At 38.6% G+C, this 14180-nt stretch overlaps 1 protein-coding gene across 2 annotated transcripts in view; it reads right to left on the bottom strand.

The window, feature by feature from the left end:
• Positions 1-14180, bottom strand: part of ZNF277 (zinc finger protein 277) — a 42797-nt gene that overhangs the window by 21571 nt on the left and 7046 nt on the right. Inside the window, exons 1-2 of one of the 2 annotated variants that reach the window (XM_071423657.1) lie at positions 9319-9499; positions 3482-3680 (exon numbers count right to left, since the gene is read on the bottom strand). In XM_071423657.1, the coding sequence (XP_071279758.1) occupies positions 3482-3540 (59 nt within the window). In that variant the 5' untranslated portion in view covers positions 3541-3680; positions 9319-9499. Of the gene's footprint in view, positions 1-3481; positions 3681-9318; positions 9500-14180 lie in introns of those variants that run through there. The other variant, XM_071423658.1, reaches the window with a different exon arrangement.

The raw sequence follows: 14180 nt of genomic DNA, 5'->3' as shown, positions 1-14180 counted from the left end.
AAAAAATTGATTAGCTCTTGTTTTTTAATGCTCTAAATTCTTATGTGTTATTGTTTCTTTTTTTTAACTCCTGTGTCCCTTTTTTCTTCCTTCACATTAGTTTTCAATTTTATGAAATTAATTCAGTTTCACTTAAACTGGGTTTAACCATGCTGTCAAAGTGAAGAACTCAATAAGCAGATTTGCACCAAGCTTTGCATAAACACTGTGACCTATTCACATCTAAAGACAGAAGTGCCACTCAGATGCATCTTTACTGAAAAAATGTATTACAGAGCATTCTCAAATTCCCAAAATATTGTGCTCTGTGTTCTGCAAGATGCAGTCAGGAAGCTGAAACTCAATAAAAACACTAACTTGACAAAAGTGAGGTTTTGGCAGGTCTCCTGTGGAGTTACAGTGAAAGCTGTAGCTTGGCAGACAACTAGAAAGACAGAAGAATGAAGTCCCTGTACACCTGGGGGTAAGACAGCAGACAGAATAAGAAAAGACCTAAACACATCTTGGAAGTTTAACCCATCAACTACAGTTTTTTAAAACCATTCTGTACTATCTTTCTTTGTTAGTATTACAGCTGCATCAACAGAACACAACTGAGATTAGATTTCCACTGGACTAGGAGGCTACTATCTAACCAAGGAGAAATCATCACTTCATTTATATGATGAAGGGAACCAAGCAACTCTTGTGCTAATTATTCAGAATTTTACTATAAAAAATAATCTGAAAATGCTTAAGTGCTTGCTTAAATTTATACTCATGTGTGATATAAATCATGTGAGAGTTGGTAAGGCAAAGGCTATTCAATGATTTCTTCTTATTTTGTGCCACCAAATCAGGCAAAAGATAATTAAAAAATCAGCTTTCATTATTATGAGAGCATTTTTTAATAGCTGCAGCTTTTAATACTTGTGCAATCTGTAAGTTTACTTGCCACAGCTATCACATCCCATAGTGGCTCACACTGCCTCTACCATTCTCATCTAATATATTTGAGGACTTCCCCTGCAGCAGCCAAGGAATCAGCACATCTTTCTTTCTGCTAAGTCTGACATGGAGAGGACTGACCTCTGGGGCAGCAGACAGCTGAGCACAGTGAAGCCAGCACACGTGGCTGGGGCTCATTCAGCAGCATCATCATCAGATGTCAGTAAGTGAAGGTGAGTCCTTCCTTCTCCCCCTGCCTGCTCCACTGTTTGCAATGCTCATTGAAAGAGCTGCTAAATAGAACTGTAGTTCTTCCACACTAAGTCATCCTTGAGCTTTTAGGACATAAATGTGCAAATGGAGAGATTTCAAGAGCTCATTTAATAGATGTCTCTCCCTTGCACTGAGAGAAATGAACACAGGGACAAACTCACCTGCCCATAACTGTCTGTGTCACAGAAATTACAGTTAAGGGATTTCATATCATAAGACTTAACCCAAATAATCAATGACCAGATAAAACCAATGCCTTGTGATACTTCCAGGGAGACAGAATGAGTGATCATGTTAAGTCATGAAGCAGAAGCTTATTCCCCTTATCTCTTCCCTCTGCCCTTATGCCAACTTATCTTTATTCTTCAAAGTTAAAAAGAAAAGAAAAAAATTTTCCATTAGCATTGGTCTTTTCTGGATTATCCACTTCTTGCAGTTCTGTCAAGAAATGTATTCCTAAGACTGGCTGTAACTCATTGCTAAATATAAAAATAATACTATCTTTACAGAGTTGAACCCTGTATTTTCCTCACCTCAGTTCCACACTTCAGAATATATTCTCTTTTTTGTGCATAGTATTAGACTATTTTACTAATACAGCAAATCAGAGAAAGCACACTTCAGAGCAACAATTCCATCATTTCATGTCCTGGGGCCACTTTCTGTAAGATTTGGCTAGCTTCCAATTGCATTAGCAGCAAAAATAATCTAAATGGGCCCTTTTTGAAGGGGTGATTTTAAAATACATTTCTATTTATGTAAAATAATTCCCCCAAGCACTCTTAGACTGGTGGTCCATGACTGAGCAGCTCTGATTCCTTTACTTACCCAAAGATACTAGTACTATCTCCAAAGAACAGTACATTCTCCTTCTGCCTGCCTTCAGCAGAAAAGCAAACAAAAACTACCATCAGTTTTCAATTTTAAGCAACGTTAAGCTCGTACATTTGATTAAGGATTTAATTTATATGGCTTACATTTCTCTTCCTAAATTATATTGTATTATTTCATTTTTTTTTTTTTTGAGTCTTGATAGACATAAGGTCTTGATTTTGGCTTAGTAACTAGTGACAGAAGACCTACTAGAAAATTCACTTTAGTTGAGAATTTATCTGTCTAACACTTAAATATTACAGCAGAACTATCTACAGACTGGCAGGTATTGTCTAGCCTCCCTCCTGGCCCACACATTACTGTGGAAAGCAAAATGCCAGGCAAGTCCCTTGTCTCTGAAGTTACAGGCCAGCTGGGGCCATGCCAGCTACTGGAGGAAGTTAAGAGAGAGAAAGCCAAACGTGACCCTGGTGAGATGATCAATGACACAGCTGTAGAAGGAGTCATAGTTGTATGCAGATCACAGTACTGAAAAGCATAGTTAAGGATTAAATGTGATTTTGTTGGGGCAATACTGTCCTTAAAGTAGCATGTCCCAGACAACTTTCATAAAAAATCCTTTCCTTAGGATTTTTTCCTCCTGAGAAGCTGAGAGGCCTCAGGAACAAATGTAAACATTGATTATCTGCTGCTGTGGAATGCAACAGGTGCATCTGTGATTGGTCTCATGTGCTTGTTTGTAATTAATGGCCAAACACGGCACAGCTGGCTCGGACAGAGTCTGGGACAGCTGCCTTTGTTATTCATTCCATTCTATTCTTAGCTTAGCAAGCCTTCTGAGATGAAATCTTTGCTTCTATTCTTTTAGTATAGTTTTGATGTAATGTGTATCATGAAATAATAAATCAAGCCTTCTGAGAAGTGGAGTCAGATCCTCATCTCTTCCCTCAAGACCCCTGTGAACACTGTCACAGTAGCACAAACAAATTTCATCCCAGAGTGTGAGAGATCCTGTACTGAGCAGCTTCTGTGTACAATACACAGCTTGAGGACATTGTACAGGGATGGAAATAGTTTTGCCCTACACAAATAAAACCCCAGATTAGGAAAGCTGATTGTCTGGTATGGGCTTTGCTAAAAACCACCTTTCTAATTTGCACACAACTTGTTGATCAGTGATAGGACCTGAGAAGACCCTAGGATATATAAAAAAATGCCAAACATAGGAATTGCCATCTATTCTAAAACTGAGCTCACTAGTCCCAGCAACATCTAGGCACTAGGGAGAGGGAAGGAAATAGGAAAACAACCTTACAGTCCAGCAGCAAAAGGCTCATAAGCAGAAATTCTCCCACAATGTCTTTCTAAAAAGATGACCTCTACTTTTCCAAAGCTTTCAATAACACCTGCACACATAGACACTTATTTAAAATGACATAACCCTTACCTTCTAAAATCTGCCACCAGTTTCACATCTGCTATGACGAGCTTGTGTTCAATAATCATGTGCTTCAGGAGCTGGTTTTGTTCTGCTAAGACATAGCATTCTTTGCAGAAAATACAAGGCACATAGGGAGAACTTTCTACTGCATCAACACCACCTGGACTTTCTGGCAGAGACAGAGGCTCCAAAATACACTCGGTATCTAAAATAAGAATTAAAAAAAGAAATTAATTTTGACTAAGTAAATAAATCTACATCTCTCAGAGTACTTTTAGGTAGTACAAAACCTGTTTGAGTCTCGGTTTTGTTGCATGGATCACTTAAGGAGCAAGATGCTTGTAAGCAGGTTGATTACAAGCAAGGGACACTGGGAGGTCAGCACAGGACAGTTCTCAGGTGTCTTTCTCAAATGAAACTCCCAGCTGACACCAAGTCAGTCACATACAAGTGCTCTGCTTACTACTAAAGAAATTTTATGATGGGAAACCTACTTTTCTTCTTCTCACTATCTAATCTACCTGTTGATATGAATGAAGTCACTCTTTGTGGCTCCCTGATACTCTGAGCCACATTGCTCAGTGTCAGGAAGGATTTAGACTGTATAACACAAACTGTTTTGCATGTTAATTTTCCTAATTATACCTTTATTTTTTGCAGAATACTTCTATAATTTTCTGACTGACTCTTGAAGATATGCATTTGTCTTGCCTTTTTTTCCCATTAACATCTAATTTACTGTTCTGTGACAAAAGATTATCCTCGGTCAAGATTACTGCCACTGGCTGCCTGTGCCCACTGGAGCACTTTCTAACTGTACAGATGCTGAGCAAGGGGAAGCCATGTTCCATGTGGAAAGGTGCATGGTCCCTGTTTGTACCATACTGTACCAGCCAGACACAGGTTCCTCAAGTGACACCACACAGAGGTGAGTCACTGCCACATGCTGTCCTGGGGTTACATGTGTGTGTTCCCCATTTAAACAACACTGGTCTAAATTCATAAGCTCTTCCATAAATTAGTAAAATTCATTAAGACACACTGACCAAGAGAGTTAAACAGTTGGCCCCATTAGCCTAACCAAATTCCAGCTGTCCAGAAGTAAATGGTGTTCATTTTCCAAATTAATCCTACCTCAGTCTTGGGTTAGGGTCTATCTTGGAAGCAAATGCCAATTTCAACAGGTATCTTCAATTTTAGATGTCAATTTTGGATAGCAAAAAGTAAACAGAAAAAACTCCCCATGTTCCTGCCCTCTTGAAGCTGAAAATTGAAAACATGGGTGTCCTGTATTATGAGGTTTGTGCAGCAGGAGAATAAGCTCTGTGTCTCTGGATTCCTGCAGTGACATGAACACCTCTGTAGAAAAATGAAACTTCACAGAGTGACAGATTGGATGAGATTGGAAGGGACCTCTGGAGCTCATCTGGTCAAGGAGGATCCTTACCCAGGACCATGCAAATGGCTTTGACTCCACAACCTCCCTGGGCAACCTGTGCCAGTGCTCAGACACCCTCACAGTGCAAAACCATCTCCTGATATTCTGAGGGAACCTCCTGGACATCAGTTTCTGAAGACACCTGAAGAATTAGGAAAAAGGCCTTCTCTCAAGTCTGTTATTTTGTCACACATGAATTTTAAAATTCATATGGTTAAAGGAACCTTAATTAATATTTACTAGATAACTTTCACCCTACAAAAATGACATATATATGTTATACATTGGCAAGTATACTTAATCTGACAGTCTGGTACCTTGCTCACAGGGAAATTTGAAAAATAATAATTTAAAAAATCACAGTAATTTAGCTTTTTTCCTAGGAAAAAATGTTAATGTATCAGGGTTCCATCCCATGTCCTACCAAGACACTGAAATGACCCAAGAAAGGCTGGAGAACCCCACTGAGAGGCAGACCTGGGAAGCCCCTGTGAGTTCTGTGACAAATCTGTGTTCAGGCAGAGGAACAGGCACACAGAGCTCCAAAGCAGCCACAGCACAGGCAATGGCTCCCTGGAGGGGGTGCCCCAGGGGACTGAGGGTAAGCTGGAGCTGCTGGAAGCCACAGGTGGTAAAGGGGATAAAAGCATAGGAAACACATCTTTATCAGCTCTATACTGCTCCTGGAACAATATATATATATTATGTCCTGCACAACTGTTGAGGCTTCTACTTAGGACTTCTGAAATATAGAACTTCCTGGAAAGGCACTGCCTTGCCTGAAGACTGATGGCTGGGTTGCACTGAATTCAATTTATCACATAAAACCAAGCACTGAAGAAAGATGGCAGCACACAGAGCATGGTATTACCTGGAGCAATGCAGCTGCTGTGCACAATCTAACACTTTTCTTCTCATAATTTAATCTACACTTCAGCTCATTCCCTTCCCTTAGAAATTTCTTTATTAAACTGGCATTGCAGAAATTGTTCCATTTTGTCTTATTTTAAGAACAGCAGTGGCTACACCATGTGCTAGAGCAATCCTCATGAAAGGGTCAAATCTCCCAAGCAAAATTGGTGGTACCTGCAAGAGCCTAACTTTGTCCATTCTTACAGTCAGTTCTGTTGCTGAAGAAGCATTACACCATGTTTACTGAGAAAAGTAGAACTGAATTTCCTTTGCAATTGCTGATGCCAAGTGAACGAAGAAGATATTCTGTCAGCCAGTTCAACTTAACCCAGTAAAGAGCAACACTGCTTTTTGCTAATTTTTGGTACAGCTGTCTTGCAATGACTTATTTAAACCATTAGAAATCCAAATAAATAAGCACCTATCTGCCTCAATAAATCAACTTTCAACAGATAGGTGTGTCAGCAGGAACTGGTACAACACTTAGACAAGGAGCCTCGTTTAGTAAGGGTACTTGTGAATAGCAACTGCTTGGGCTGGAAAAACAGAACTGCTCAGTCTTTAACTGTAGTCATAAGTTGATGAAAGGAATAAACTAGGGAGAAAGTTTTTTGCTGCCCAAACAGAGTAGCTAATGCTAAAAGAGAATAACTTTAGGCTACCAGAGCAGTTTGGCAAATGCAGAAGCTTATGCAATTTCTTTCAGAGGCACTTAAAAGAAGAGGCGAAGGAAAAAGGAATCCATGTAAATATCTTTTTACTCATCTGCTACAAAAAACACTGAACAAGAGAATAAATGCACAGAGCTGAACAAATGCACAGCCTTTAGCACAGCACTTACTGGACTAATGTAGCACCAACCTCAAAACAGTACAAATAAATCCAAGAATAATATTGAAATCTCTGCAAAAGCAGCTAATTTTGTTTCTATATTTGGAGCAGAGTGGCTACAGGTACTGAATAAAAGCTGTTAACTATAGCACAGCTTAGGGCTAACAGGGAAATAAAAACTCTCAGATGTATTCTCAGACTCCAAGACTCCTACATGCAGAGACATTTGAAAATGAGGGAAAAGCAGCAAGCTTTTCTCTTGGAATCTACTGCAATGAGAATAACTTCACAGAGAAGGATTAAACACCCCTCTGGTGCATGTGCCCTGACTGACAAGGGTGAGAAGCAATTACCTAGGAATGGGATAAAAATAGGGCAAACAAACAGTAATCACACAAATAGAATAGTCTTCCAGAAGTCTGACTATGGAGAGTTTAAGTCAAAGGCTATATGAGCCCCTCAGATAAGCAGCTTTTATTTTTCTTTTCACCATTGACTTATTCCTGCACTATTTGAAATTCTTGTTTTTTTAACACCGACAAAAACTTGCATCAACTTTTCATATTTTTGTAATGATTTTATGAAATTTTTCCTTTATTCCTTGATGTCCTGGTTCAACTCAAAGCTAGTTCTACTCTACCCTTCATGTAATGTGGTAAGAGGTAGCCTGAAAATGTCCAAGAGTGGAAGAAAATATGTTTCTAAATCAGCACAGATTTTTTTCTTTTTCAAACTCTCTTATATTTACTTTTTATTTCTGGTATGTCACTTGCTTTTAGGATCATTGAATTAACCACTGAATTCTCTTCAATGATTCAGTCTCCTAAGTTGTGAATCAGGTGTTAATGCACAAGACAGTGGTCATATTCTTTGTGTCTTCACTCCTGTGTGTTACTTTGCATTTGTTAACATTGAATAGTACTTTTTTGGGTGCAATTTGCTCAAATAACATGAAATTTCGTGCAATGCTTCAGCTGGCCCTCGTGTTTACCACTTAGGAAAATAAAAGGTGTATTAACAGCAAAATATATCACCTTTGCTTATTGTGTCTGTGATGAACAGCACATGACAGCACAGGACTCATGAGACTCCCTATGAGAAGACAGCCTTATAAAACCCATCCATTAAATTTTGGATGAATCATGTTGTTGCCCCTGAGTTTTTCTTCTCTGCCTAAAAGAAAAGCAGCATGACTGTTATGCAACGGGACATCCCAAAGGCTTCACAGAAAGTCCTCTGAACTCAGAAAATAAGAAAATCCCTTTCTCAGTCACAGAACTGGCAGCTGACACCATGTTGTTCAACCTTTAACAGGACAGCTAAAACTATGGTCTTTAACACCTAATTCAGAGCTAAAAAAGGTAGATTAGTAGAATGAAGAGAACAGAGGAATACCTTCTTTGAAAACTAAAACTAAGAAGTATACCAAGTGCTTCAGGGGACAATGAAATTAATACTTTGAAGGTATTTGAGAATGAGATGGTATAGAAAACAATTTACCTTCAAAACTAGAATAAGCACTGGGGTTTTTTTTAATAAGCACCCACAGGATACCCAGTACAATGGATTTCTGATCCCTGCACAGGGACTGTATACACCATTACAATAGTGAGGGAAAAAAAAGTAAATTAAAAAAGGCTGCCTGTTATAGAAATTATATGGCCTCATTTTATTTTAAGAATTGTTAGACTAGTTAATCTTCACAGCTAGTGAAGCAACAAGATGAAAATGGATTCATTTTCCTTACTGGAACATTTTTACTTTTGAATACAATTATTCTAAGCTCCAAACCAATGCTGGTTTGCACAATTAAGTAAATGTTCCACCCACACAGTTATAACACAGCTACAGCAGGGCAGGCAATGCACTCCACCTGCACAATCCACATGCAATTATCCCAAAGCAATATGCCATGCAATGTTACAGCCAATACAACAGATATTATTATCAGGAAGAAAAGGAAGGAAAGATTTGGCTTTTGAATGGGAGTTTTGAAAGGCAAGGTCCCCAAAGATGGTCCCCAGTGTAACCACTTGCTGCTACTAAGAAGCACAGGGATGTCTCATTATCCTGACTTTCTCCCCCTTATCCCACCACTCCTTCCCATCTACCATTGCCCTTCTGCTTGTGCTGGCTCCCAGGCTTGCCAAATCCTTGGATGAGTCAATCCAGCTCTTTACCATTAAGAACCATTCCTTCCTTTCTTTTTGCTCAAGAATGTTGAAAATGCTGCCACAAGAGTCCACTGAGGGCAAGAGCAAACTAAGGAGTGCATGGTGAGAAGCAGTAAGGTGAAAGAGAACCTTCTCAGCTTTACAGCCTCAGCTGTCTCATACAATTTTAGCATAAGCCTGCCAGTGTGCAAGGTTTCTTTAAAGGCATTACACACACGAAAAGAAGCCACTAAGATTTTAACACTGCTTCCTAACAAGGACACTCAGCCCTGGCTTCAGTTTGCAGAATCCACTGTTATCAGCATGGGCACACCTAACACACTAAATGCACACTAAGTGCACTGTGGAGCTCTTGTGCTCAATTCTACTTGGTTGCACATCTGAACAATCTGCTCTCACTAGCTCTGGGGACAAACTGGACACTGCTGCATGAATTACACTCTCCAACTAGCAAGTGGAGGTATGTGGGCTCAGGTAAATGAAGTAACCTCACTGTTAGAACTCTGCACTCACACAGCTTGGCCCTGAGGTGTGACTTGCAGCCGTGCCCCGAGTGCCAGAGCTCAGGGAGTGGCAGGCTCTTCCAGCAGGCAACCAGCAAGTGGAGGGAGGAGCTCCATCAACTGGGCTGCAGGGAATGCTGAGGACAGGGCCACTCACATCCTTCTTTCTGAAGCTTTGCCACTAGATAAAAAGGAATGAGAGTCACAAGACCAGAGGAAAAGGAGGTAAGTCCAAAGAAAAAGGAGGTAAGTCCAAAGAAAAAGGAGGTAAGTCCAAAGACAAGGGGCGTTAACTGGGGAAGAAGAAATCAAACTATTTTAAAACAGATTAATCGATTTATTATTAAATGAAGAATACTTTGAAAATTCAAGGCATTGCAAAGTCTGAGAATTGAAATAATGAGAAAGGAATTAATACAAATTTGCTTAAGACATATTTATGGGTTTCCTGTTATTTTTTTTTTTAGTCTATGGCACAGCAAAAAGGCCTTAGGCTGAGGACTTTACGATGTAAATATCCCACTATTGGTAACACAAGGACAATGAAACAAAATAAGAACATCTGCTGGAATGTTAAGTGTCTTTCTAATTAAATCCAATAGTTGAATGGATCAATTCATTACCAACAAATCTGGTTTATTATCTCATTAATACAGCTGGTTAATATTATGAGGAGATTAGCACAAGAACTTGAAATGATCCTAAAACAAAAATGAACACAACAAAGACATACTGGTGCATACGGGAGCCCAAATAACGAGCAAAAGACAGGTTTTTAGACACGTAAAGAACAAAGGGAAGAAGGAATGACAGGAAAACAAAAGACACCTAGCAAACCTGGCACTCCCCACTAGCAGCCCAACAGATGCTGAATGGAAAACAAAAAGGCTGAGCACCCTCCCCCAAGTTCTCACTGATCACATGGCAAAACCATTTAGTTGCCAAAATGACCAAACCCCTCCAGAGAGTACAATGGGGAACCAACCTGTATTCCTAAAGGTAATTCTGCACAAAAGAGTGCTGCATTTAAAACTCTTTAGGAAATGAGCAGTTTTAAAGCTTTGTCTTGGAATCAATTGTTTTTGAGATGATGCAAGAGTATGGAGAAGGATCGGCTTGACACTCGAAATACATACATGACAGCTTCCCTGTTTTGCAGCCTTGGCACTGCAGCATCTATTTGTTGGCACAGCAGCATTCCCTAATTTGTGGTCATATTCTTGGAAACAATTTTACACTGATTACAGGATTTTTCCTTTGTTTTCCAGAGCACAAAAGATGGATGACTAATGACTTGCCAAATAAACAGTATTCAAAGCCAAAACTCAGAATAATGAAAATAAAACACCCTGTCATGGTCCTCACCAATACTACATGCAAATATGCTTCCTAGTGAAAGAAGAATCAATGTACATAATCATCTCCTATCTCAATATATTAAAGCCCTCAAGTACTTCTATTAAGTTGAATTAAGTCTGAGTTCATGAGGAATTATTTACCTATTACTTCTGCTCGTTAACACACTATGAATGATATTTAGTTAAAATGTCCATATGCTCCAGGGGAGAACACATCCTGTAGCTTCCCCCAAGACCAATCAGTCCCAGCCGTGCCTGTTTTTTCATTGAATGCAAATGAGCACTTCAAAAGAACACTTAATCCTACAGCTAAAGCTTGTCAGTTTTACAGACACTGTACATATTCTGTAGCATTTGCTGTCTAGGAATATGAGAATTTGATTCCAGTTCAATGACAGCTTTAAGAAAAGCTGTAAGTTACTGAATCCTAATAACTCAGAACAGAGTTTCTGCAGAGCAGGTGTCTGCTGGGAGCTGGAACTAACAGAAATACAACTGTGCTTAATAGCCATATTTAACAGGGCTGCTCTGTCGGGGAGCTTAGGATGTTGCAGTTTCATTAGCATTAACAAGTGTTGCTATGGCACCGCAGCACAGGCATCAGAACACAACTGAATAGGACTGGGAAAGTGATTAATAAAAATGTGAAGTGCTGGAATTTTAATAAAACAAAACCAATGTGCTTGCCAATAAGATCATGTTTAAATAATAGACTAGATTATTGCCCAGTTCAGCAGCAGATACATGCCACTGCTTGTTGTCTTTCTGCTGGAGCACAGACAAACCCCCACATCTGTGAAGACCAGAGCAAACCTACTGTTCTCACACAGAGGGACATGCATGCCCACACACACACTAATGAAAGTGACCCCAGTAAGTATTCATAACAATATTTAAGTGCTGATGTTAATATGCAATTTATAAATATTTAACACATTACAGCAGGTCCTGTTGCAAGCGCAGAGCTGTATAATGCCTCATTCCTGGGTAAATAACAGAGACTTACATTAGGGTAACTAAAATCAGGGTTTTATATTTTGGTCACAAATATGAAAAAAATATTTATCTACTTCAGCATTATATACTGAGTAATTTTATTATACTTCTTAGAGCTTCTGTGATTTCTTACGGCTATTGTTAAACAAAATTTCTGTTTACCTTTCCTTGTTTAGTGTGATCATGTGACTTGGTAGACATGGAGAGCTGAGATCCACATTATCTACTAAAATAAGGGATTAGAAGCAATGATTAAACCCTAGACTATTATCTGGAAAGATTAACAAAGTAATTATGTAGCCTGAAACTCAGAATGTTGAGTTACAAGGAAGATGAAGAAAATATCCAACGGAAGAATCTGAAATGGAAGGACAAAAGGGACCATCCAGGCTCTTCTTTTGTACGTATCATCCAAATCTATCTAACAAAAATTAGCAGCTTTTTTCTGTTAAACTTGCTATTTAGTAAAAAGGCATACCAGAGACATCATAATAAAGCATAAACAATGCTGTTTAAATTTAAGGTATAAAGATCGAATTTCTATCATTTCATTTCTATCATTTCAATCATTTTCATATGAAAACTCCTGGGAAAAAAAAGAAGAGAAAAAAAAAGAGCACAGTTTTGTGTCAAGGTGCTCTAGACCATAACTGAAAAAATGTTAAAAAATACCTACTGGAAGGCATCACAAGTAAAAAAATGTATATGCAAACGTAGTACTTGTGTATGTTACCACTGCCACTGTTCTGCTTAACCCTCTGCAAAGAGCAGCAAGCTGGAAAAAGGCATGTCTTACTTTACATATTCTGTGTCTGTGACCTTAGCTCTCCCAGAAAGGAGTGGTCTTAACAATGTGTTTAATATAGACAGTAATACTTCATTGCTATAATTTGTCTTTGCAGTGCCTTTAAAAATACTGTATTGAGCCTAGTAACTTCCATGCCAGCATTGCTATGTAAAGCAGGTTAAATACTTTACTCTTCTTTTTATTGTGATCATTTAGCAGTGATCAATAATGCTTTATTACAAGGATTTTCCTTTTCTTGTCACATGTTCTTTTCCTCTAACAGGATTCAATTTCCAAGCACGTTTATCCTTTTGGTCTTTTAAAACAATTGCTTTACTCTCTGTAACTACAGGAAAGGCTGTGTGATTTGCCTTAAAAACATAAAGCCTGCTTTAGCAGTTCCTGACACCCCCACGTCATTATGATGGGAATTTCTGCCATGCTCCTAACTAAAACATTTGCATTGCAGGGTTTACAACTTTTCCACTGGTAGACTTTCCTTGAAAAAGGCAACTATGTGAAAAAAAAACAACTGCAAATACTGTGAAACTTTTATTTTAAATAGCACTTAAATTTTTTCAGACTCATACAAATTAGAACTAACCTCAAAATGCATCCTGAGAGGTCTCGTTCCTGCATCCTTGTGTGTGTGGGTGTCATACTGACAGAACAGGCTGAAATCTCTCTCAGATATTCTGACTGAGCTTCCTGACACACAGAGAGCCTTCAAGGCTGAATTAAGTGAATTTTATAATTAATGAAGAATCTGTATGAAGAAGAGGCCCTGTGATGTCAGAATCTCTGTGGTCTGTTGCTGCCTTCTCAATGAACTGCAGCTTTTCAAGAAAAAGTAGCAAAATCAGTGGTTTCTACTTTTAGAATCAAACCTCCATAAACTGGTATTCAAATTGGAAAAACAGTGGCTCAAAGGGAAAGTTCATTATAGTGTGCAGTGATGTGAATCAACATACTTCAGCCTGATATCATGGTTCAGGAAAACAAAGCTTTGATTGTACTTCAAATAATCCACTATTTATACTCTTTACACATACATTTTTGAAAATTATTTTGAGAGGAAAGTATTTTTAGGTCAGAGCTCAAATAATTATGTCTTATAGATCCCAGAGACATCTCACAGCAAGTTATATAAAATTTCTATGAGCGTATTCTGACTTTGTACCAGAGTTTGAAATAAATATTTTTGTGATACTGACCTCCATGCATTCATTAACCATATAACACAGATCTTGGCCTCCTAAGTATGACACATGCTTGCTGATACTACTAATGTAGCTCAAGGACATGGATGATACAATAATTGAAATTAACTTCATCAAGAAACAGAATTAGAACGCTAGAATTAGTGAAACAAGTTGTTCATATTTTTCAGGCACTATTTTACTAACTGTATAAATACATGCAGGCTCCTGAACATTAAATTGGTACAGTAATAATAAATAATAAAAATACAGCACAGACTGCATGTTTTCATTCTGTATAAGACAAATTCAAACCTCCAGCAGGATGGTCTTTTTACACACAGCAGGATGGCCTTTAGAGAAAAAGCTCTACCTCATTTATTCATGCATTACGGAGTCATAATAAAATTCAGTGCTGGCACACTGGTCAGGACAAATGTTAGCAAAATGCTCCTCTGGCAGCAGCATCACTTAGAACTGCACACATTTGTTTCACAACCACTGCTG

The sequence above is a fragment of the Agelaius tricolor genome, unplaced genomic scaffold, assembly GCF_023055355.1.
Source record: "Agelaius tricolor isolate 1412-34295 unplaced genomic scaffold, bAgeTri1.0.p SCAF_3, whole genome shotgun sequence".
Lineage (NCBI taxonomy): Eukaryota > Metazoa > Chordata > Aves > Passeriformes > Icteridae > Agelaius > Agelaius tricolor.
This window is presented reverse-complemented; position numbering and strand designations above follow the sequence as displayed.